The 24,036-nt window shown below is 35.1% G+C and overlaps 1 protein-coding gene across 5 annotated transcripts in view; it reads right to left on the reverse strand.

Annotated features, from left to right (window-relative positions):
• Window positions 1–23,306, reverse strand: part of LOC139891134 (double-strand break repair protein MRE11-like) — a 177,882-nt gene extending 154,576 nt beyond the window's left edge. Inside the window, exons 1-23 of one of the 5 annotated variants that reach the window (XM_071874070.1) lie at window positions 23,211–23,306; window positions 22,930–22,975; window positions 22,554–22,689; window positions 22,314–22,471; window positions 21,674–21,764; window positions 21,472–21,591; window positions 21,326–21,394; window positions 21,129–21,220; window positions 20,635–20,737; window positions 20,420–20,527; window positions 20,273–20,335; window positions 20,109–20,180; window positions 19,954–20,031; window positions 19,796–19,858; window positions 19,646–19,706; window positions 19,464–19,546; window positions 19,222–19,335; window positions 19,051–19,128; window positions 18,903–18,971; window positions 18,503–18,759; window positions 18,285–18,405; window positions 17,496–17,696; window positions 16,788–16,996 (exon numbers count right to left, since the gene is read on the reverse strand). In XM_071874070.1, coding sequence (XP_071730171.1) covers window positions 16,964–16,996; window positions 17,496–17,696; window positions 18,285–18,405; window positions 18,503–18,759; window positions 18,903–18,971; window positions 19,051–19,128; window positions 19,222–19,335; window positions 19,464–19,546; window positions 19,646–19,706; window positions 19,796–19,858; window positions 19,954–20,031; window positions 20,109–20,180; window positions 20,273–20,335; window positions 20,420–20,527; window positions 20,635–20,737; window positions 21,129–21,220; window positions 21,326–21,394; window positions 21,472–21,591; window positions 21,674–21,764; window positions 22,314–22,471; window positions 22,554–22,689; window positions 22,930–22,946 — 2,187 coding nt within the window. In that variant the 5' untranslated portion in view covers window positions 22,947–22,975; window positions 23,211–23,306 and the 3' untranslated portion in view covers window positions 16,788–16,963. Of the gene's footprint in view, window positions 1–16,787; window positions 16,997–17,495; window positions 17,697–18,284; window positions 18,406–18,502; window positions 18,760–18,902; window positions 18,972–19,050; window positions 19,129–19,221; window positions 19,336–19,463; window positions 19,547–19,645; window positions 19,707–19,795; window positions 19,859–19,953; window positions 20,032–20,108; window positions 20,181–20,272; window positions 20,528–20,634; window positions 20,738–21,128; window positions 21,221–21,325; window positions 21,395–21,471; window positions 21,592–21,673; window positions 21,765–22,313; window positions 22,472–22,553; window positions 22,690–22,929; window positions 22,976–23,151 lie in introns of those variants that run through there. The other 4 variants (XR_011773532.1, XM_071874071.1, XM_071874068.1 and 1 more) reach the window with 4 other exon arrangements.
• Window positions 23,307–24,036: the final 730 nt, after the last annotated feature.

Genomic DNA, 24,036 nt, shown 5'->3' on the forward strand with positions numbered 1-24,036 from the left:
TATCAAATCAATCTTAAATGTTTCGCTAACCAGTTTAATTTCTCGATTCCGACATATATTATCTGCTGAAATTAATTTACCATTTGCTAATTTGAGTAAAAATTTACTATCCAAAGGCGTCAATGGACAACTTAATTTAGCACAAAAATCTCTACTCATATAGCTTCTATCCGCACCCGAATCAAATAAAACATAAGCAGATTTATTGTCAATAAGAAACGTACCCGTAACAAGCTCCGGGTCTTCCTGTGCCTCTGCCGCATTAATATTGAAAACTCTTCCGCGGCCTTGTCCATTCGTGTTCTCCTGGTTCGGGCAATTTCTAATAATGTGGCCTGTTTTCCACATTTATAACAAACTACATTGGCATAACTTGCTCCGACACTACTTGCTCCGCCATTACTCGTTCCGACATCATTTGTTCCTTTCGTTCTATTAACCCCTGGTCCGTAGACCTCACACTTCGCCGCGCTATGACCATTTCTTTTACACTTGTTGCAAAATTTGGTGCAGAACCCCGAGTGATACTTTTCACACCTTTGGCATAGCTGCTTCTGATTGTTGTTGTTGTTGCGGTTATTATTATTGTTGGGATGATTGTTGTAGTTGCTGTTGTTGTTGTTGTTGTTGTTGTTATTGTTGTTGTTGGGCCGTTTGTTGTAGTTGCGATTGATGTTGCGATTGTTGGGATAATTGTTGCGATTATTGTTGTAATTGCTGTTGTTGTTGTATTGGTGATTCTTATCACCGTTTTCCTCCCACTTTCTTTTGACTTGCTTCACATTGGCCTCTTCAGCAGTCTGTTCTTTAATTCTTTCTTCAATCTGGTTCACTAGTTTGTGAGCCATTCTACATGCCTGTTGTATGGAGGCGGGCTCGTGTGAACTTATATCTTCTTGGATTCTTTCTGGTAATCCTTTCACAAACGCGTTGATCTTCTCTTCCTCATCTTCGAATGCTCCCGGACACAATAGGCACAATTCTGTGAATCGTCTTTCGTACGTGGTAATATCAAATCCTTGGGTTCGTAACCCTCTAAGTTCTGTCTTGAGCTTATTGACCTCGGTTCTGGGACGGTACTTCTCGTTCATCAAGTGCTTGAATGCTGACCACGGTAGTGCGTACGCGTCGTCTTGTCCCACTTGCTCTAGATAGGTATTCCACCATGTTAACGCAGAACCTGTGAAGGTATGCGTAGCGTACTTCACTTTGTCCTCTTCAGTACACTTACTTATGGCAAACACCGATTCGACCTTCTCGGTCCACCGTTTCAATCCGATCGATCCTTCGGTTCCATCAAATTCCAAAGGTTTGCAGGCAGTGAATTCTTTGTAGGTGCATCCTACACGATTTCCTGTACTGCTAGATCCAAGGTTATTGTTGGTATGTAGCGCAGCCTGTACTGCGGCTATGTTTGAAGCTAGAAAAGTACGGAATTCCTCATCATTCATATTCACGGTGTGTCGAGTAGTCGGTGCCATTTCCTTCAAAATAGTCAAATGGAACAAGTTAATCATACAGAATATTAAGAGTAGTTAATAGTATTTCGTAGCATAATATGAACTCATTTATAAAAGCTTTTTCTTCATATTAGCGTTTTATAAGTTTAAATTCGGGTAGTACCTACCCGTTAAGTTCATACTTAGTAGCTAATATACAATTCAACTACTACAATTCTATATGAAAAACTGATTATAATAATATATCGCGTTCAAACTTTTACACAATATTTTACAAACTTACAATACCGCTTATTTTACATATAGCATGAAATATAGCACACAATAAATTTGATACAAGATGGTTGTGAAGATAATTCTAGCTAGTACACAAGTCGTTCAGCAAAGGCAATAAAGACACGTAATTCATACGTCCAGAAACAAGTCATGCATTCTGGTTTTACTAGGATTACTTCCCATCCTTGGTCTTGTGGAACATAACCGTTATGGCCGTTGATAAGACAGCGTGTTGTAACGTCGTCAAAGGGACGAGGGTTACGTAATGTCCAACAGTCCCGTAACAATCTAAAAACCTCATTTCTTACCCCAATTACCGACTCCGTCACTTGTGGGAACGTTTTGTTTAATAGTTGTAGCCCGATGTTCTTGTTCTCACTTTGGTGAGAAGCGAACATTACTAATCCGTAAGCATAACATGCTTCTTTATGTTGCATGTTAGCCGCTTTTTCTAAATCACGAAGTCCAATATTCGGATATATTGAGTCAAAATAATTTCTTAACCCATTGCGTAAAATAGCATTTGGGTTCCCCGCAATATATGCGTCAAATTAAACACATCGTAACTTATGGATTTCCCAATGTGATATCCCCCATCTTTCGAACGAAAGCCTTTTATAAACCAAGGCATTCTTGGAACGTTCTTCGAATGTCTTACAAACTGATCTCGCCTTAAATAGTTGTGCCGAAGAATTCTGACTGACTCTAGACAAGATTTCATCAATCATGTCTCCGGGTAGGTCTCTTAAAATATTGGGTTGTCTATCCATTTTGTGTTTTTATACTGTAAAATAGACAAGAGTTAGATTCATAAAAAAAAATACTTATTAATACAAGCAATTTTTACATATATCATAAAGCATAAGCACACTATATTACATATATTACACCACACGAATACAACTATCTTATTCCGACTCGCTTGTTTCTTCTTCTTCGGTTTTGGTTCGTTTTGCCAAGTTTCTAGGGATATATGATGTTCCCCTAATACAAGCCGTCATTTTCCACATTGGTTTAGAAAAACCTGGTGGTTTAGAGGTTCCCGGGTCATTGTTACAACTTAAGGACTTCGGGGGTTGACGATACATATAAAGTTCATCGGGGTTGGAATTAGATTTCTCTATTTTTATGCCCTTTCCCTTATTATTTTCTTTTGCCTTTTTAAATTCAGTTGGGGTAATTTCTATAACATCATCGGAATTCTCGTCGGAATCCGATTCATCAGAGAATTGGTAATCCTCCCAATATTTTGCTTCATTGGCGGAAACACCATTGACCATAATTAACCTTGGTCGGTTGGTTGAGGATTTTCTTTTACTTAACCGTTTTATTATTTCCCCCACCGGTTCTATTTCTTCATCCGGTTCCGATTCTTCTTCCGGTTCCGATTCTTCTTCCGGTTCCGACTCTTCTTCCGGTTCCTCTTCGGGAACTTGTGAATCAGTCCACGAATCATTCCAATTTACATTTGACTCTTCATTATTATTAGGTGAGTCAATGGGACTTGTTCTAGAGGTAGACATCTATCACATAATATCAAACGCGTTAAGAGATTAATATATCACATAATATTCACATGTTAAAAATATATAGTTTCCAACAAAATTTGTTAAGCAATCATTTTTCAACTAAAAACGGTCGAAGTCCAGACTCACTAATGCATCCTAACAAACTCGATAAGACACACTAATGCAAAATTCTGGTTCTCTAAGACCAACGCTCGGATACCAACTGAAATGTCCCGTTCGTATTGATTAAAAACGTTCCATATTAATTGATTTCGTTGCGAGGTTTTGACCTCTATATGAGACGTTTTTCAAAGACTGCATTCATTTTAAAACAAACCATAACCTTTATTTCATCAATAAAGGTTTAAAAAGCTTTACGTAGATTATCAAATAATGATAATCTAAAATATCCTGTTTACACACGACCATTACATAATGGTTTACAATACAAATATGTTACAACAAAATAAGTTTCTTGAATGCAGTTTTTACACAATATCATACAAGCATGGACTCCAAATCTTGTCCTTATTTAAGTATGCGACAGCGGAAGCTCTTAATAATCACCTGAGAATAAACATGCTTAAAACGTCAACAAAAATGTTGGTGAGTTATAGGTTTAACCTATATATATCAAATCATAATAATAGACCACAAGATTTCATATTTCAATACACATCCCATACATAGAGATAAAAATCATTCATATGGTGAACACCTGGTAACCGACATTAACAAGATGCATATATAAGAATATCTACATCATTCCGGGACACCCTTCGGATATGATATAAATTTCGAAGTACTAAAGCATCCGGTACTTTGGATGGGGTTTGTTAGGCCCAATAGATCTATCTTTAGGATTCGCGTCAATTAGGGTGTCTGTTCCCTAATTCTTAGATTACCAGACTTAATAAAAAGGGGCATATTCGATTTCGAAAATTCAACCATAGAATGTAGTTTCACGTACTTGTGTCTATTTTGTAAATCATTTATAAAACCTGCATGTATTCTCATCCCAAAAATATTAGATTTTAAAAGTGGGACTATAACTCACTTTCACAGATTTTTACTTCGTCGGGAAGTAAGACTTGGCCACTGGTTGATTCACGAACCTATAACAATATATACATATATATCAAAGTATGTTCAAAATATATTTACAACACTTTTAATATATTTTGATGTTTTAAGTTTATTAAGTCAGCTGTCCTCGTTAGTAATCTACAACTAGTTGTCCACAGTTAGATGTACAGAAATAAATCGATAAATATTATCTTGAATCAATTCACGACCCAGTGTATACGTATCTCAGTATTGATCACAACTCAAACTATATATATTTTGGAATCAACCTCAACCCTGTATAGCTAACTCCAACATTCACATATAGAGTGTCTATGGTTGTTCCGAAATATATATAGATGTGTCGACATGATAGGTCGAAACATTGTATACGTGTCTATGCTATCTCAAGATTACATAATATACAATACAAGTTGATTAAGTTATGGTTGGAATAGATTTGTTACCAATTTTCACGTAGCTAAAATGAGAAAAATTATCCAATCTTGTTTTACCCATAACTTCTTCATTTTAAATCCGTTTCGAGTGAATCAAATTGCTGTGGTTTCATATTGAACTCTATTTTATGAATCTAAACAGAAAAAGTATAAGTTTATAGTCGGAAAAATTAGTTACAAGTCGTTTTTGTAAAGGTAGTCATTTCAGTCGAAAGAACGACGTCTAGATGACCATTTTAGAAAACATACTTCCACTTTGAGTTTAACCATAATTTTTGGATATAGTTTCATGTTCATAATAAAAATAATTTTCTCAGAATAACAACTTTTAAATCAAAGTTTATCAAAGTTTTTAATTAACTAACCCAAAACAGCCCGCGGTGTTACTACGACGGCGTAAATCCGGTTTTACGGTGTTTTTCGTGTTTCCAGGTTTTAAATCATTAAGTTAGCATATCATATAGATATAGAACATGTGTTTAGTTGATTTTAAAAGTCAAGTTAGAAGCATTAACTTTTGTTTGCGAACAAGTTTAGAATTAACTAAACTATGTTCTAGTGATTACAAGTTTAAACCTTCGAATAAGATAGCTTTATATGTATGAATCGAATGATGTTATGAACATCATTACTACCTTAAGTTCCTTGGATAAACCTACTGGAAAAGAAAAAAATGGATCTAGCTTCAACGGATCCTTGGATGGCTCGAAGTTCTTGAAGCAGAATCATGACACGAAAACAAGTTCAAGTAAGATCATCACTTGAAATAAGATTGTTATATTTATAGAAATTGAACCAAAGTTTGAATATGATTATTACCTTGTATTAGAATGATAACCTACTATAAGAAACAAAGATTTCTTGAGGTTGGATGATCACCTTACAAGATTGGAAGTGAGCTAGCAAACTTGAGAGTATTCTTGATTTTATGTAACTAGAACTTGTAGAATATATGAAGAACACTTAGAACTTGAAGATAGAACTTGAGAGAGATCAATTAGATGAAGAAAATTGAAGAATGAAAGTGTTTGTAGGTGTTTTTGGTCGTTGGTGTATGGATTAGATATAAAGGAAATGTAATTTTGTTTTCATGTAAATAAGTCATGAATGATTACTCATATTTTTGTAATTTTATGAGATATTTCATGCTAGTTGCCAAATAATGGCTCCCACATGTATTAGGTGACTCACATGGGCTACTAAGAGCTGATCATTGGAGTGTATATACCAATAGTACATACATCTAAAAGCTGTGTATTGTACGAGTACGAATACGGGTGCATACGAGTAGAATTGTTGATGAAACTGAACGAGGATGTAATTGTAAGCATTTTTGTTAAGTAGAAGTATTTTGATAAGTGTATTTAAGTCTTTCAAAAGTGTATAAATACATATTAAAACACTACATGTATATACATTTTAACTGAGTCGTTAAGTCATCGTTAGTCGTTACATGTAAGTGTTGTTTTGAAACCTTTAGGTTAACGACCTTGTTAAATGTTGTTAACCCAATGTTTATAATATCAAATGAGATTTTAAATTATTATATTATCATGATATTATCATGTATGAATATCTATTAATATGATATATATACATTAAATGTCTTTACAACGATAATCGTTACATATATGTCTCGTTTAAAAATCATTAAGTTAGTAGTCTTGTTTTTACATATGTAGTTCATTGTTAATATACTTAATGATATGTTTACTTATCATAGTATCATGTTAACTATATATATATCCATATATATGTCATCATATAGTTTTTACAAGTTTTAACGTTCGTGAATCACCGGTCAACTTGGGTGGTCAATTGTCTATATGAAACATATTTCAATTAATCAAGTCTTAACAAGTTTGATTGCTTAACATGTTGGAAACATTTAATCATGTAAATATCAATCTCAATTAATATATATAAACATGGAAAATTTCGGGTCACTACATATTTGACCTCTATATGATACATTTTACAAACATTGCATTCGTTTTTAAAAGACAAATTTTCTTTACAACGAAAGTTGACGGCATGCACACCATTTCATAATACATCCAACTATAATTGGCTTAATAATAATCTTGATGAACTCAATGACTCGAATGCAACGTCTTTCAAAATATGCCATGAATGACTCCAAGTAATATCCTTAAAATGAGCTAATGCACAGCGGAAGATTTCTTTAATACCTGAGAATAAACATGCTTTAAAGTGTCAACCAAAAGGTTGGTGAGTTCATAGGTTTATCATAACAATCATTTCAATATATTAATAGACCACAAGATTTCCGTTTATAAATATATGTACACTCGCAAGTGTATAAAAGTATTTTATAAGTTGTAGGCACCCGGTAACAAGCCTTAACGTTCATGTTTTACCCTCTGAAATACACCAGATCAGGTGTGTTTAAAATAACCTCGAAGTACTAAAGCATCCCATAGTCAGGATGGGGTTTGTCAGGCCCAATAGATCTATCTTTAGGATTCGCGCCTACCGTACATAGACAAGTAGTTTAATGTTACCAAGCTAAGGGTATATTTCTGGTTTAAACCCACATAGAATTAGTTTTAGTACTTGTGCCTATTTCATAAAACATTTATAAAACAGTGCATGTATTCTAAGCCCAAAAATATATATAAAAAGGGAGTAATGAAACTCACAATACTGTATTTCGTAGTAAAAATACATATAACGTCATTTAACAAGTGCAAGGTTGGCCTCGGATTCACGAACGTATCAATATTGTGATTCAATATTGCAGGAAAGTACGTAGACGCAACGAAGATGATAAACACTAGATTGACCTCACGAGCATACCCATGAACCATAGCCATCACCTCCATAGCTATAACCCATAATTTCCTTAGCTTCGACTCATTCAAACAAAACTATTTTGAAATCACTCAGACAGTACTCCGTCGTAATATTTTATGTATACTAATAATATCTTGAAATAATACAGAGCAAATATATATATATATATATATATATATATATATATATATATATATATATATATATATATATATATATATATATATATATATATATATATATATATATATATATATAAATCTATTGAGAGAGTTTAGAGAAATATATTTTCAAGTTTCTATGAAATAATGAAACCTATTGAATTCTATTTATAATAGATTTTTGAATTATTAAAGTGAATTATTAAAGTGAATTATTAAAGTATGAATTATTAAAGTGAATTATTAAAGTATGAATTACTAAAGTGAATTATTAAAGTATGAATTATTAAAGTGAATTATTAAAATATGAATTATTAAAGTGAATTATTAAAGTATGAATTATTAAAGTGAATTATTAAAGTATGAATTATTAAAGTGAATTATTAAAGTTAAAGTAAAGTAAAAGTAAAGTAAAGGTAAAGTTAAAGTATAGTAAAAGTATAAAAACTATGTATGTATAATACGCGTATAAATATATATAATATTAATTTAAATCGTTATATATATTTAATAATGAAATAAAATATAAATATCGTTATATTTATTATACTGGTTAAGTAATGAGTTGTCAAAAGTGATTCTAGATATTTATAAAAGTTATATACGTTTTAATAATAAAGTTTTTTTTAAACTGAAAACGTCTTTGTACGTTTGAAAATAGATTAATAGAATATTATGGAAACCAATTCTCCACTAACTTTTGTCTAACTTTCGTAAATGACACTTTTTGTTTTTATTTATAAATAGCTTTACAAATTATTCTGAATATCGTTAAGAGGAATAGATTTTCTCAAATCATAGTGGACCTCTCAACAGAGACTTGTAATCATAATTCAATGTTTCTGATAATTCAATCATTTAATATATATTTTTTTAATTTCGTCGAAAATCATATTGAAACAAATACGTTCGTGTAAAGTATTATACGTTTAATACGTTATTAATATTCTCAAGTTATAATATATATATACATATACATATCTATTTATATATAACGGTTCGTGAATCGTCGGAATTTGGTCGAGGTTATAATGAATGTATGAACACAGTTTAAAATTCTTGAGATTTAACTTAACAAACTTTGCTTATCGTGTCGGAATAATATAAAGATTAAAGTTTAAATTTGGTCGGAAATTTTCGGGTCGTCACATGTTATCCTATCATCGTTGCCTGAATTTGATGTTTAATGTTGATTTCGTGCGAGTATTGTAAAAAATTAGAGAAGAATCCTGTGCATATATTAAGCCGCGGCGCGGCTAGAAGGCCTGCGGCGCGGGTTATAACAGTTTTTGAAGGTCGAGCATATTGATAAAAGAGGGAGTCCTGGCATGTGTTAAGCCGCGGCGCGGCTAATGGGGCCGCGGCGCGGATCGATACTGATGGCGGTTTTTGGAGTTATAAAAGGGAATTTAAACCCTAACTTTTTATCACTTTTATCCAGACAAATTTCAGCAGTTTTGGGGCGATTTTTGGTGACTTTTGGGGAATCCCAACATCATTCAATCAACTCAATCATTCCGGGAATGCGATTCGATTCGTCAATCATTCAAGATCACGATTTCAACTAGGTTGAATTCTTATCAAACATAATGAATTATCTTAATTGTTTATTTATAATTTTGTTTTCAGCCATGATTGTTGGCTAAGTTTTCAATGCTTGTCTAGATTAATAACCGAAGTTTTGGATGTTATGATTTATGATTTATAAACTTATGCATGTTTATTTCAATAGTTTGAATAAAAGATCGATTCTTATTGATGTTTAACTTTATGAACTTGATTGATTAGTGTATTTGTTTGATAAAGAGAACTCTTGTTGATTTAATACACTAGTTTACAATTGATTTGTCTTAATTGATTGTTTGCTAAACCGGACCAAGGGGGTAAATTAAGTTTAAACGATTAGACGATATAGGGGTAAATTGTGTAGAGCAAACGCAAAGGCAATTGTTATTAAAATCTTTGATCTGGTTAATTAATTAGTCACAAACGAAAAGGTCTTAGGTGCCAGGGAACCCTACATCTAGTAATTCTAGTTTGAGTACTTGCTAAAGAGAACTCTTGGCAGGTCGACTGAGTAATTTGCATGTATTAAGTATTAAATCGGGCTAAAGTATAAAAACATCCAATTTCGAGGGTAAAAGGTATAGACGAGCATTTCAATTCCATTTGATATCAAAACTATCTTAATTGCTTTCTTGTTTTACTTTTTATAAATCTAAAATCCAAAAATATTGTTTTTATTTTCAAATCAAATCTTGATTTGGCTAATCGTTAAATAGCTACCAACAAAACTATTTCATACTTTCCATTTTCTTAGATTAACTTAGTTTATTTTCATTAGTTACAATCTTAATTCATACGCGTAAACTGTCCTTGGAACGATCTTGGATTTGCCAACATCTTTACTACTGCACGATCGGGTACACTGCCCGTTAGTGTGTAAACTTTAATAACTGGTAATTCCTTTTATAAATAATAGATGTGATTTTACACATCAAGGAACGCGTTATTTTAAACTCTGTTAATAATTCCAAGATTGCGAAAGCGCCAAGAGAAGAAAGTGAATATTCGGATGATTCAGATAGTGCGGAGGAGTTTGTAAATATCCTGCATGTTAAGCGCAAACGGCCACCAACACCTTTTCCTCGCTATGGTGATGAGGGTGAAACTTCTGATGCTATGCGCAGAGAAAATGCTCAAAATTTCTTAGCGGATGCTTTTAAAAGCATTGCGCCTAAATCAATGCAAAACAAGTTTGAGCAACCGAATTTTTTGCAAGATATGATAGCTAAATTTTGCGCTGAGAATACTGACACTCGCACAAAAAAGGCGACTGAGATCACTACTGCTGCAGGCAAGTTTGTCCATCATATCTCTGATTACCCGATTGTTACGCCTCCCATTGTACCGGCAACGTTGGGAGTTTACTCAGGTTTAACTGACTCTTTGGATTTTTCGCAACGGTTTGAAGGAGTTGTAAGCACCTATAATTTGGATGAGCCGGTCGTGTTTCGAGTATTTCCTATGGTTTTACAAGGGTCTGCAAGGGAGTGGTTTCATAGTTTGCAAGCCCACAGTATTATTGGTTTTATTGATCTTCGCGATAAATTTTTATTGCAGTTTCAAAACCTTTTACCACAGGAAAAAACGCATATCGAATGCCATGACATCAAGCAGGGTAACAAGGAAACTTTAAACGCGTTACTTACGCGATACATCTATGAATGCCAAAAGATACCAAGTTTGAATGAAGATCAAAAAATCTCTGGATTTTTGCATGCCATTAATCCGCAGCGGCATCCAACGCTTGTGCGGCGTTTGAGAAGGGATGTTCCGCCAACTTTTGCTAAGGTGCAACAAGAAACGTATGATTACATCAGAGGAGGGGAGGACAGTGCGATAACCCCTGCATGTGGATGGGTTAAGGATAAAAGTTTGCGGGATGATCTTGATTCTTTCCGTGATGGAAATAATGACAACTTTCACGGTTCGGGATATCCAAGGCGAAATGGCGGCGGTAGTTACCCGCGTAATGACAGACATCAAGGTCAAAATGATAATCATGGATATAAGCGTCGAGATCGCTATTCTTCGGGAAAATGGAACAATGAGTCCTTCAACATCATCCAAATGTTAACGAAAACGCCTATAGAAATTCTTTTGAAAGAAAATGTAGCGAGATCTTTTCCTGATCCTCAACCTTTAGCGGAGAACAGCAGGCGTGACAAATCCAAGTTTTGCATTTTCCATGATGACTATGGTCATGATACTAACCGCTGTAGAGATTTGGCAGAATTGATTGCGGAGGCATTTGAGCAAGATAAATTGGACCATTTAATAGCTCAAGGTGCTGCAAGTATTGCAAATGCGATTATCTTGCCCGCAGAGTCTAATGCCCCGCAAGTACCAAATGCCGCTGATCGAAAAGCTCCCGCAGTGAAGAATCTGGGAGTTAAAATGGTGAGCAAGAAAGAGAATTTGCGAGAAATTCAGGTTATTAATGTAGTGGAGGTTCAAGGCGAAATGTCAGTGTTCCAAGTATCTGAGCAATTCACGAACTGGCAATGCCCCTCTATTACTTTTCCTCCTATAAACTTGAGCGCAGATCTTGATAAGCCAGTGGTGGTTTCATGCCACATTTCAAAAACTGGCATTATAATTCTGAAGGTGCATGTTGATACTGGTAGCAGTGTGGACGTAATGTATGAGCAATGTTTTAACAAATTGCCTACACATATCAAAGCGTTGCTGAAACCTACTGCGGTTTCGCTAGCTGGTTTTTCGGGAGAATCAACTGGGCCTATTGGTCAGTTGGAATTGCAAATTGAATTAGTAGATGATTGCGATGAATCGCTAAAGCGCCAAGCTTTGTTAAACCTTTATGTAATGCGAAATCAGTCTAGGTTTAATATGATTCTTGGGCGCACTGCTTTGCGCATGTTTGGCGCAATACCATCCACGTTGCACGGAATGGTGAAATTTTCTACTTGCAAGGGCATTGGTACGCTGACTTCGACGGTAATTGAACCACTTTGCGCGATGATTACTACGCGAGAAAACATTGGTGTTGAAGGGCATGCGGTGCTCGCTGAATAGCATAAACGTTTGTAATGGAAGAACATTAATTGAATGTTTAATCATGATTTAATCATGTCAATATGTTGTTTTTATCAATGAGCTGTTATTTCTAGAAAATAATGAATAAGAAAAAGTTAATTTGTGTTTTTAGCAATTGTTTCTATACAAAGCAGAAAACACTGCGTGTGGCCACACGTAGTGATAATTTTGCAGAATACAAAGGCTTAAATCTTAAAACACTGAATGACTTTTTATGCAAATTCAATTAAGTACTCGCAAAACTTTTAAAGTGTACGGTATTATTTTGCTAAGTAATGGTAAAGCCTACTTATACAGTAACAATGCGAGTATTTCATGAAACTTTAAATATGGAGCTAAGTGATGAAACTGCCTACTTGTGTTAAATGATAAATGTTGCCAAAGGATAAAATTTCCTAAGTATTTGATCTTGCCATACTTAGATGCTTCGCAATGCTAATAAAATTACCTAAGGGTCGTTTTGGCGGACTTAGAAGATTCATAATGTATAAGTTTATACAAGTACAGATTGTTTCGCGAAAGTACATACTTATTATGTGCACAATAATAAAAGTTAAAAATTGCAAAGGACAAGTCTAGATTATGAATATATCAAATAAAGCGCTATATAAATAAATTGAGTTGCAACTGCGAAATGTAAATACTTTCATTAATAATGCGCTGTGTGAAGAGAGCGGAAATACAAAAAATGCAATATAAGATTGCGGTTAAAAATTTACAAATTAAACAACCATTTTAAAGCTGAATCGCTTTAATATCCTCGAAAGTTACATTTTCCCGCCGGCTAATTTCCTCTAAGGCTGGAATGGTGACCTTTTCAACCTCCTTCTTCGCCTTGGTCAGCGCTTCCTGTGACTCTCCAGTTGGGCATATTTCCTTGGCAATGTCCGCAGGAAGTGGTTGCGAAAGGTCGCCAAGTTGGCAGAGAAGGTCATACCACTCGCAGCGAGTAGCGAGCTTAGAGGCTTGAGCGTATGCCTTGAATTTTTCGGTCACCGGCGCCGAATCCATCACTTTATCGCCAAGCTCGGGCAGATACTTGACAAGCTGCGAAAACTGCTTTTCTGCGTATTCCGCTCTATTTTTTAGCGCGGAATTTTCATCTTCAGTTTTCTTCAGCTGAGCTTTAAGCCTTTGAATTTTTCTGCGCTGAGAGGCAACAGTTTTGCACTTTTTATCATAGTGATCTGAGATTTTGTTGAACCATTCGACATTATCAACGGTTAAACAGATGGCATTAAAGCAGTTGTTTATCCGCTGTCTCTCAGCCTTAGCGAATGAAAGTTCGCGATATTGTTGTTGCACGCTTCTCGGCACAAACTTGCAGAGTTTGCGGTAGAGTCTGTTAGCATGCTCCTCCTCTGCAGCCTCTTCGGCATTCTCTTCACGGTTTGATGTTTCGACGTCGGATGGGAGGTTTAAGTCTTCATTGCCTGGGTTTTTAAAAATACCTTCGGGGATTTCCCCAGCAATTTTGTACAGCTGCTCCGACTTCCCTGCAGAATCTGAAAGCACAACTAAAAGCAAATAAGAAAATAAAATAAATTAATGGATGCGGTAATAATATCAGCATAATATACGCAATTATGCGGAATGAAAATTACTTACTTGCTTCTAGCTCGGCTAAAGAGCGAAGGCGTTTTTTGCGGGGAGTGACAGCCTCCTCCGTTGTAGCTTTACGTTTTCTGCGGTCTTCACCACCGGGAATAGTAAAAGTGTTAAGAATAGGTTCATCAATAAGAATGATTTCGTCGTAGCCTTCTTTTGGGCGGCGCACAGCTTTAACAGCTCGAACATCGGCTGTGGTCATCAATTGGTCTAAGCTAATTTCTGCAAAATCACGAGTGTGTTAGTTTTTGCAAGTATAGTATAAGATGAAATGCATTTTTGCGCATAAGAAAAGTATAAGCGATATACCATTGTTTGCTTCATCAATCAATAGCGCGTTGTGATCGCCCCATAGCCAGTATATGGAGACTCCGCCGATATAAAGTGGCACGTTGGAGTATGCTCGCATAATCAAGCCAACATTTTTGATTGAGTTGAGGATCTCCTTTTCGACGTCGTCCGGGGTAATTTTATCATTCGCATGGGCGTCCATCTCGGTACACCAGGTTTTCGCAATGTTGCTGTCGACGTGGGCGGTGTTGTTAATAAAGAAAAAAGAACTGTCCCAGTTTCCAGTCGAATCTTTGGGAGTAGCCATCACGCCAAGGCGGCCGCGGAATGAATACCACCCCGCATCATGTGGCGTAAGGCTGTTGAAAGCACGAAAAAACGTTAAGCAGTGGTTGCTTATTAAGAGCGTTGCAATACATCTCAAACATCACAATTTTGTTGACAGCATTCGGATGCAATTGAGCAGTTGCAACCTTGTAATGCTCACATACGCTACGAAAGAAAGGCGTAAGTGGCAGGCGTAAGTGGCAGTCGTAAACTGCCGTGAGAAATAGCGGCCTCATAGATCGTGATCATGTTTTTGGGAGGGGCGTTGGCCCTATCCTCTGTCGACGGCGCGGTAGGAGAGAATTGAGCCAGCAGTGGATAATGCTGTTTTAGGGTTTCAATCTTTGCCACCGTCATGTATGAGATGAAGGCATTGGGTGTGTTAGCAGACGATGATGATGCCATTTTTGATTATGTGAATGGATTTGGTAATGAATTTGAAAAAGGCAAAGAGTGAATCGCTAAATTGCAAATAATAAGTATGGAATTCGATAAACTTCGATTAAAAATAAATTGGTTGTGAAGGCGTAAAGTTATTAATGCGAATTGCTTTGCTATTTATAATTAAAATTCAGGCGAGGAGGTCGTAGGAGTAATGATTAATTTTTAACGGATAGAATTACCGCAACGCGTTAACGGTAATTATATAGCCGTTACAGCGTTTTTCTGATTTGACAGCTTTTTCAGAATTACTGCTGTTAATACGCGTTATCATTTGCGAAAATCAACGGTAATAATTTAACGGTGAAAAATTATTAACACTTGCTGCAAATATATTTTAAAAAAGCAAATTTTATTTTTTAGAGTTTATCATGATACATTTACTACGCAAATGTACCATAATAAACTGGGTGGACTTGATCATATACATAGCATTGTATATGTATATTTTTAATTGCTAAAGGCTAAAAGAAGAAGTTACGCGAAGCATATTCAAAAGGCTTGACATATCCGCTGAAAGTTAAGTCTGCGGATTATGGCGCATTAATAAAAGACTGCGGGTTATTTTCGCTAAGTCAGTGCGGATGGTTAGACAATCCGCACACCGCGAATATTCTGGAAACTATAAATAGAGAGTTTGGCCTCTCATTTATAGGTTGTTGATTCTCTACCATTTGCCCAGACCTTGTAATTTTCACTTGTGACTTTGCCCCATGAATTTTTACATAGAGTTAAGGTGAATCATGCTAATTAACAATCAAGACCGGGTCGGGATGGTTGATCACTTGATTGATAAAGTGAAAGACGATCATCAGGGCCCAAAATAATCATCAAACATCCCATTCTCCATCCTAACATCATTGCACTCGATCCTTAATTAAGCATCTTTTAATCTAGGATTGATCAATAACGAAGACGTTTTCAAAAGGAAAAACGCTCTCAACAGAGAATACAAAAGGACTAAGGGGAATACGGGAAAGCTCACACCTCCCTAACATCCCAGAAGTTTTTTACAAACATATTAATCAAACAAAAAACCGAATAATAAACGAAAATACAAGGAACAAAACCAACGGAAGAAACACAAGACGGGCTATAACAATCAACCTCGAGGACCGGCCCTTTTCAAATTTCCATTGACCGTCTCTTTCAAAGAGTTTTTCCGGGACCGATTCTCAATCTTGTAAGATAACAGGTTATTGGACCCATCACCCCGTGCGTTCTCCCCAGCCAAGCGTGTCATCGTATCGTCGAACGCCGCGAAAGCCTTTTGCTGACATATTTCCGATAAGCCACCATCTCTTCCATCTTGAGGGACCATAAACAAGTTTTAAATTGCATCCCCGTAATTCAAGGCATCAATGTTATCTTTAAGTTTATAAGCTCCCGATGTGAAAGCCTTGATCGCCTTCTTTCTTGACCTCGGGTTAACCTCGCTAAGTAAATATCTTGAAACATCCTTATTCGTTTAACTCTTAGAAACGATAATTTTTTGTTTCTCTTTTAGGATAAACTAGGATAAACTAGGATAAATTTGATCCTCCTGAAAGTGAACGATTCTTAAATAATGTTGTCACATGATTGTTGGCGTAAAGAGAGAACCCAATACGAATCTTCTGTAATGAGCGAATTCGACAAAGTTCCATGATGAACCGGTGATCATGAGTAGTAAAACCAGAAAAGAAAAGTAATTATGAGTGGTAAAACCAGAAAAGCTTCAATCAGCTCCATAACACATTTCCAAAATAAGCCGGGCAAAATTGCATTTCATTTCTGAATGCACAAACCATATTATCCCAAACTTTGATTTTACATTGTTATCATCAATTTCTGTTACAAATCTTTACAGCTCTAGTCTAAAAATGTTCATTACAGCTGAGCTGGACCAGTACATTGAAAATCCACTACAATATCACAACCCCTTGCTTATGTTACCTTCTTAAGGCACCGTAGTTCCTTGTAACCTGCGTAGAATTGAAAAGATAAACCATCAACAGTACAAGAATTTTTTCAGTTATAGTTTTCGAAACAGACAGGTCATGCAGGTTGGGTGACTAGACAAAACATGCAGTTTTATCAACGGGTCGATACAAATTGAGCCAACTTGACAACACTTTTTTTATTCCATTATGGTATTTTATAATTAACTAGTGTATTATATAAAATTATGACAACACTTATTTTAGGTAACATTTTTTTAGATTTGACCATTTAAAAAAACTTTGATTGACTTTTGATATGCTTGAACACTTTCCATTTTAGCTAATCTCTAAAAACATTTTACCCGTTATAACCGTATAAAATACGGAGTAAAACACACCCCAAATTGACCCATGTTTGGACAACTGGGTTGAAATTGCCAACTCTAGTTTTAATTACAGCCAGAATTATGAGATATAGACATGTAGTTGAAGGATGACAAGGATGACGCTGACTTGGCAAAGAGAATGTGAAAAAATATACCCGTGGTTGAGACTTGTTCATTCTCTTGGGTACATCATCATCATCATCATCGTCATCATCTCGACTCGTCATCATTTGTTGGATTGAAGAGGAACTGTTGTCCGATTTTCTTCCCCTTTTAGCAGCAGCAGTAGATCCCCGACCTCTTCCCCTAGGAGCACCTCTTTTGCGTCCCTTAACTTGTATGCCCTCATTATCATCCTTAATATAACCAGAAAAAATTGAACGGGTCATTTTACTTTAAGTGGGAAGAATGCAAATTATAAATAATTAGAACTAAAAAGGAAACAACAATCGGTCGGGTCGGGTCGGGTCAGGTCAGGTCAGGTCAGATCTGTTGGGTTGACCCTTTTATCCTTTTTATTTTTTGAGATCACAAGTATAGTAAAGGTGTTGGTTAACATTAAAAAACTGTAACCTTTAGATGAAGCACCATATGAAAAGTTGTACGCAATAAAATTGAACTTCGGTTAGTTTCAAGTTTCAACATTATTTGACACGTTCCATTTTAGCTGTTGATTATTATTTTTTATATACGGAGTATATATTTTTTTTTTTTTGCATTACCCATTTGACCTGTTTGATATATAATAAACCCAAACTAACCCATTCATAAGTAAATGGGTCAAACTTGCCACCTTTAACTAGAATAGTGGGTCAACACAGATGATTGAATTGCTCTTGGATACATAGAGTACGCAGAAGCATTTGCAACACTTCAAAAGGCAAACAGAACAGCATTATAATTATAATGTAAATAAAACTAGAACATAATAAGGTCATCCATACCGAACTGTCATGAAGCTCGTGTGTTCCAATTTGCACTGGTTCATCATCTGAATCAGAAGCTAGATTCTCTTCATCAGCCGCTATACTCTGAACCGAAGCTGACGCAGCCACTGATGCCGACCTGCAAATTAAACGTTAACCACAATAGTATCCAACAACAACATGTATACTAATGTGTTCATTAAGCGTAACACAATAATGAAATAACAAACACACACCTCTCTGAACGACGAAACATAGAAGACGCATCAAGAGTCGTCTGTTTTAAACTAGTTGATCCTTTACCTCGACCCCTTCCCCTTCCTCTTGAAGACGTTTTGCTGACGTCAGCGACATCACGAGCAGACGTAAACGGTTGCAGCGACCCTTTTTTGCCCCGACCTGTAGACTTCGAGCCAGTAAATAGTGTAGGTTCCTCATCATCACTAAAAGTAGTTGCACTTCCGATTCCTCCAGACGTTTTATTCATCATATTCTGTATAAGATAATATCTCGATATATTACTTGTAGTGATCAAGAAAAACAAAAGTACAAATTACAAAAAAAAAAAAAAAAAGTTAATTAATTTATTTTAGTGAAACAAATAGACCCTATACTGTAGTGAACATTAAACAATACCTCCATGGACTGAGCACTAGAAGTAAATAGTTGGTCGTCTTTAGACTTGGACCTTTCCTTCACACGTGTCTGCACATTTATAAAAATTTGTTAGAAAAATTAATAAATAACATTATATAACAAAAACAACTTAAAGTTCAGTTCTTGCCTCTAAGCAGTTTTCAACTTTGACGATTATATCTTCTTCTTGAACATTCATATGATCCGTATCTTTTGCAATATTTTTCTGTTTCACCAAATATGATCAAATCATCAGCAAATAAAAACTATCACTTAGATGTTTGTCAAAGCATGTGGAAATTTAAAAAAGACTACTTACTCGGGTTTCATCAAGGTTGTATTGCAAACAGTTATAAAAAGCACGGTTGTCATCCTTGTTAACAAAATTGTGTAACGCTACATCCAAATCGTTCACAGGAAGAATCTCCATTTTCTGTAAATATTATGACACCGTTATTATTATTTATATTAGATATTAGATATTAGATATTAAATTTACATTTTTTTTTTTTTAAAAGGAAAGCAAAAACACAACATACAAGAAAAGGTTGACCACATTACCAGTTGACTTTCAGCAACTAAAGCTTCAATATTTTGCTGATTCAGTTCTTCTGGCCGAAGTCGTTCAGAGTCCTTAATTTTTGCTAAGGCCAACAAAATACATAGCCAATCATTAAAATTAAAAAATAAATAAAAATATATGTATTAAATGTCGGAAACCCATAATATATGACATCACTAACCTTCACCCTGAGCTCTCTTAGAAGCTTTTGAAAAGATAAGAATATCCTGGGGATTAGCAACCTACAATTTCAATACAACGTTATATTCCTTGAATCATTATAAAGCTTCAATAAAAATCAGCTCTTATACTGAACGAAAAAGGATGGTACCTTGCCCACATACTTTTGGCCAAATCTTTGGGGATTTATGGTCATGAACCCAGAATAATCAACCTGGACATATATACATGTGTATAGCACCAAATAAAACATTGTATAATTTATAAATTCCCCTACTTAAAACGTTAGTTTTAGGTAGTAATTAGTACCTTCACACGGATAAGTGGAAGCATAGCCTCTGAGTTTCTAGCATTCGTTCGGTTACACTTTTCTATTAGACTGTTCACCTAAAACAATAAAGTCGGTAAAATCCCAAACGTGACAAATATAATTTGCATAATCTTCGCGAAACAAGATCGCTTACCACAGTGTCAAGATGTTCCAGAATTGAATGTTGATCATTTGGGTCAATGTCAGGTTCATCCTTCAATACTATCTGTATAAAAAAATTTCAAGCTTTCATCAGTTGAAAAGATTAATACTATATGTGAATGCTAAACTTTATGAAAAGATCAAGATTAATCATACCTCTTTATATTCAAAAGGTCTTACAGAGTGTAAGGGTATCTTGGTTGGCCGATATTGATTTCCCTGTAATGAGGGTTCTCGAACAGTTAAAATCCAAATCAAAACCAAAAAACTGATAACAAATTTAAGTAGTTTTGGTCGAAGAACCTTAATTTCAACCAAAAGTACATGTTTTGGCTTTGATTCTCCATCGATAAGTGAAGTTGCAACAGAAGAACCTGGTTGAGTAATGTGGAAACCCATACCTGGAACTTCCTATTAAGTATTCACATATATATCATAAATTCATAATATAAATCTTCAGCAGGCAAAATATCTATATTATATATAAAGAAGGAAAGTAAATAGGATTCTAGTTTCACCTGAGGATCAACAAGACATTCATGTTCATGTCCCCAAACTATAAAGTCCAGAAACCGAGGTAAGAAATGCTCATTTATGGCATTCTTGGGATTTGTCTTCACTCTGCATATGGAAATGTACTGCATTATTCCTACACTGTAACATGATGTATCCAAAGATGTTCGATAAACTTGACTTTTATGCACATGTCAAAATAATTACTCGTATGTCGATTTGTCGCCAAAAGGTTTTTAGTCATTGTTTGGAAATTGGTATATTTGCATATATTTATATATGAAAGATGGTTAAAAACTACTTTCTGATTAAACCATAAAAATATACATTTTGTTGGAACCTGATGATTCGGGACACTACACGATTACCCCGACTTTGACCCATTATATTCAAACCATATGAACTGTAACATACCGAACACAGCCAGACCTGAATAGATGGCTAAAAACGCCACCTCTATCTATCAGATAGGGTGATCGAATTGAATATAAGTAAGAACCTGTTTTGATGAAGCACTAGAATGTTAAACCAGTCTGACACTTCACAGTTTTCTGAAGGTTCAGGACGCATCCATTGTACGGCATGTGGAGTCTGTCGTGCCCAAAAAGATTGAAATTAAAAGAACGTTATTGAAAGACTTGACTATGCGGTCATTGTCGAAATTCAGTATAAATTACATAGATTTCAGACTAGAACCTGAAACATTCTATTTAGGCGTTCATCTCTTATATTTCCAAGACCGTACAGAGCAACAGAAGTTGAACCCTGTAAATCATACACGATTGGTATCAGGTTAATTCATTTTACTCCCTTAAAGTTTATGAAAATAAGTTATAACGGACCTTTTTAATAAGAATTGGGTAGAGAGTAATCTGCCCGACCCCAGAACCTCCAAGTACCATTTTTCCAAAATAGTTAACAAGATTGCACGCTGAAAGGATATCAACTGCAGAAAGGTTATCCTGTAAAATCACAAAAAAACAAAAAAAAAAGTTCAATATGGTGACAAAAAAAGAAGAAAAAACAAAAATAAACAAATATTACCACTCCAGCTGGGTCATCATGATTTCCATGAATACTGAAAACTGGCAAGCCAACATTGAAATGAGGATCTTCGTAGTTTACATGACCAAACCTGTTCAAATTCACATCAAGTAATCAAAAAATGACCCATTAAGTAGCTCATGATCAACAATTATATGTCATACACATTTATAAAACTTGTCTTATCAATAAGCAACAATTATGCTTGCTTTAACACCCAAGATGGCCTAGTGGTTAGCGTCATGATATATCCTCACATCACTAGCAACACATCTTGGTGTTTCCAGGAAAAGGGTCAGGAACGGTTACATGAAACCCGTTTAGAAACCCTCCCCAGGTAACCAAAACAGGGAAAAGATCGTACATCTATTCTTCACTGTTTTATGTTTGCATAGAAATTTGTATAAATCCTTGTTTTCCTATCATAGACACACATATGCTTATGTATGTGTGTGTACAAGTAGCATCTCCCTCTTTAAGTTCTTTTCCTATGTAACTAGAATTGTTTTTTAAATAAAAAAAGTATGATTAGAACTACGCCATCTATAATATTTCATGTGGATTCAACTCAAGTCAACCACATGGGCAGATAGAAAACTAACACTGGTACTAAAAATCTAGAAGAAAAAGAGATAATTACACATTTGCAAAGTTTATTGTCTGATCACTGACAACTTGAAATTGCACTGGTTTATCATTAAGACAATATCGACGAAGAATCTCTATCGCCTTCACCAATGTCGTCCTCGATGGCTTGTTTTCATGAAAAAGATCTCCCCCGAGAAGTAAAAAGTCCACCTGATATCAAATTATATAAAAGTTCGAATCAAACAATATTCAGGTGATAACTAAACAAAATATGCAGTTTTTTGCTTATTACCTTCTTCTGCTCTGCTATGGAGCATATCTCTTCAAACGCTTGAAATGAATCATGCCTACGAACCTCATCTTTTTCCATATATCCAAGATGACAGTCCGTGGCAACAAGCACACGGACCGTGTTGCTATTATCCTCCCTATATATCATATAAAACTATTCACGTTCGACATTGTATACGCCATTAATGCTATGCAGATACATTTTACACATCTAATTTCAATTAAACTAGTATACAATACAGAACTTGTGTTGACGTTATAACAGTCGATTATCAAACAAAATAAGCAAATCAACCAGAATTAAGATCTCCTCTAACTAATTAATTAGAATATAAATAATATAAAGTAATATAATAAATACTCCGTACAAGTTTTACCTTGACAAATCACCCATATGGCACTAGACTTTCAGCTTCTTAAACCCTAAAATAACGCAATACAAAATCAAGGATCAGAAATAGAACGTACAACAATCAAATACATAAATTGAAACCCTAAATTATTACAATTTACATTAGGTATAGAAATATTGATATAAACATTAGGGCTAAAACCCTAATAACTCACTTATAATATTACTATAACAGATAATTACATACAGGCAAGTATACTTGTTCTACGGATGATAAACATGAAATAAAAAGCTTGACGAGTTCACCTCGAGTTAATTCTAACAACACAAGTGAAGCAATGGCGGGAATTTGAAGTACTGACAGCACCTTCGTTGTTCATATGATGATATGGTCATTTTCATTTTTTTGAGATCACTGTAAGCATGAACAATTAGGCCCTTTATCAGTTTATCAAAAAATTAAGCCCATTATCAGTTTATAAAATTAGGCCCACTACATATCCATTTCTCAAGTACATATACGTTGACATAATTTAAAAGAAGTACTCTATCTGTCTCATGTTAATAGTTTTTATTATTTCATTTTGAAATGTTTTAAAATAATAGTTCATTTTCATAAATAGATATGTAGATAAGATTTAAGGAAAAGAAGAGGTAATGGTAAAACTGAAAAGTAAATAGAAAGTACAGTACTTTTATGACATTTTCTTAAACTGTGTATTTTTTGTCTGTGAACTATTAATATAGGATGGAAGGAGTATTTATTACCTATTCTTTCTATAATTTTAATTTAGTATATTTATGGAAATCGCAGCAGGGTGATCACACCTCTGCTTGGCTAAGGGCAGTCCCTATTTTGGGGTTGGGTCAGACGATGAACGCAAAGACTTACCGATGTGTGTTGTGCTACCGGTTGGGTGTTCCATTGTTCTCTATCTCGACGGCATGCTCTGCCTGTTCAAGGGTTTTTACTGGGGATATTTTCGGGGATCACGCGGTGTCTTATGCTGGTATGGTGGGTATTAAGCATCGACATAATGTTGTTCGGGATTCCCTTGTTGATGTTTGTTATCGATCTGGGATTTCAGCGAGAAAGGAGGTTGACATTGGGTTGTCTGGAGGGAACGACAGG

The sequence above is a fragment of the Rutidosis leptorrhynchoides genome, chromosome 2 (genome assembly GCF_046630445.1).
Source record: "Rutidosis leptorrhynchoides isolate AG116_Rl617_1_P2 chromosome 2, CSIRO_AGI_Rlap_v1, whole genome shotgun sequence".
Lineage (NCBI taxonomy): Eukaryota > Viridiplantae > Streptophyta > Magnoliopsida > Asterales > Asteraceae > Rutidosis > Rutidosis leptorrhynchoides.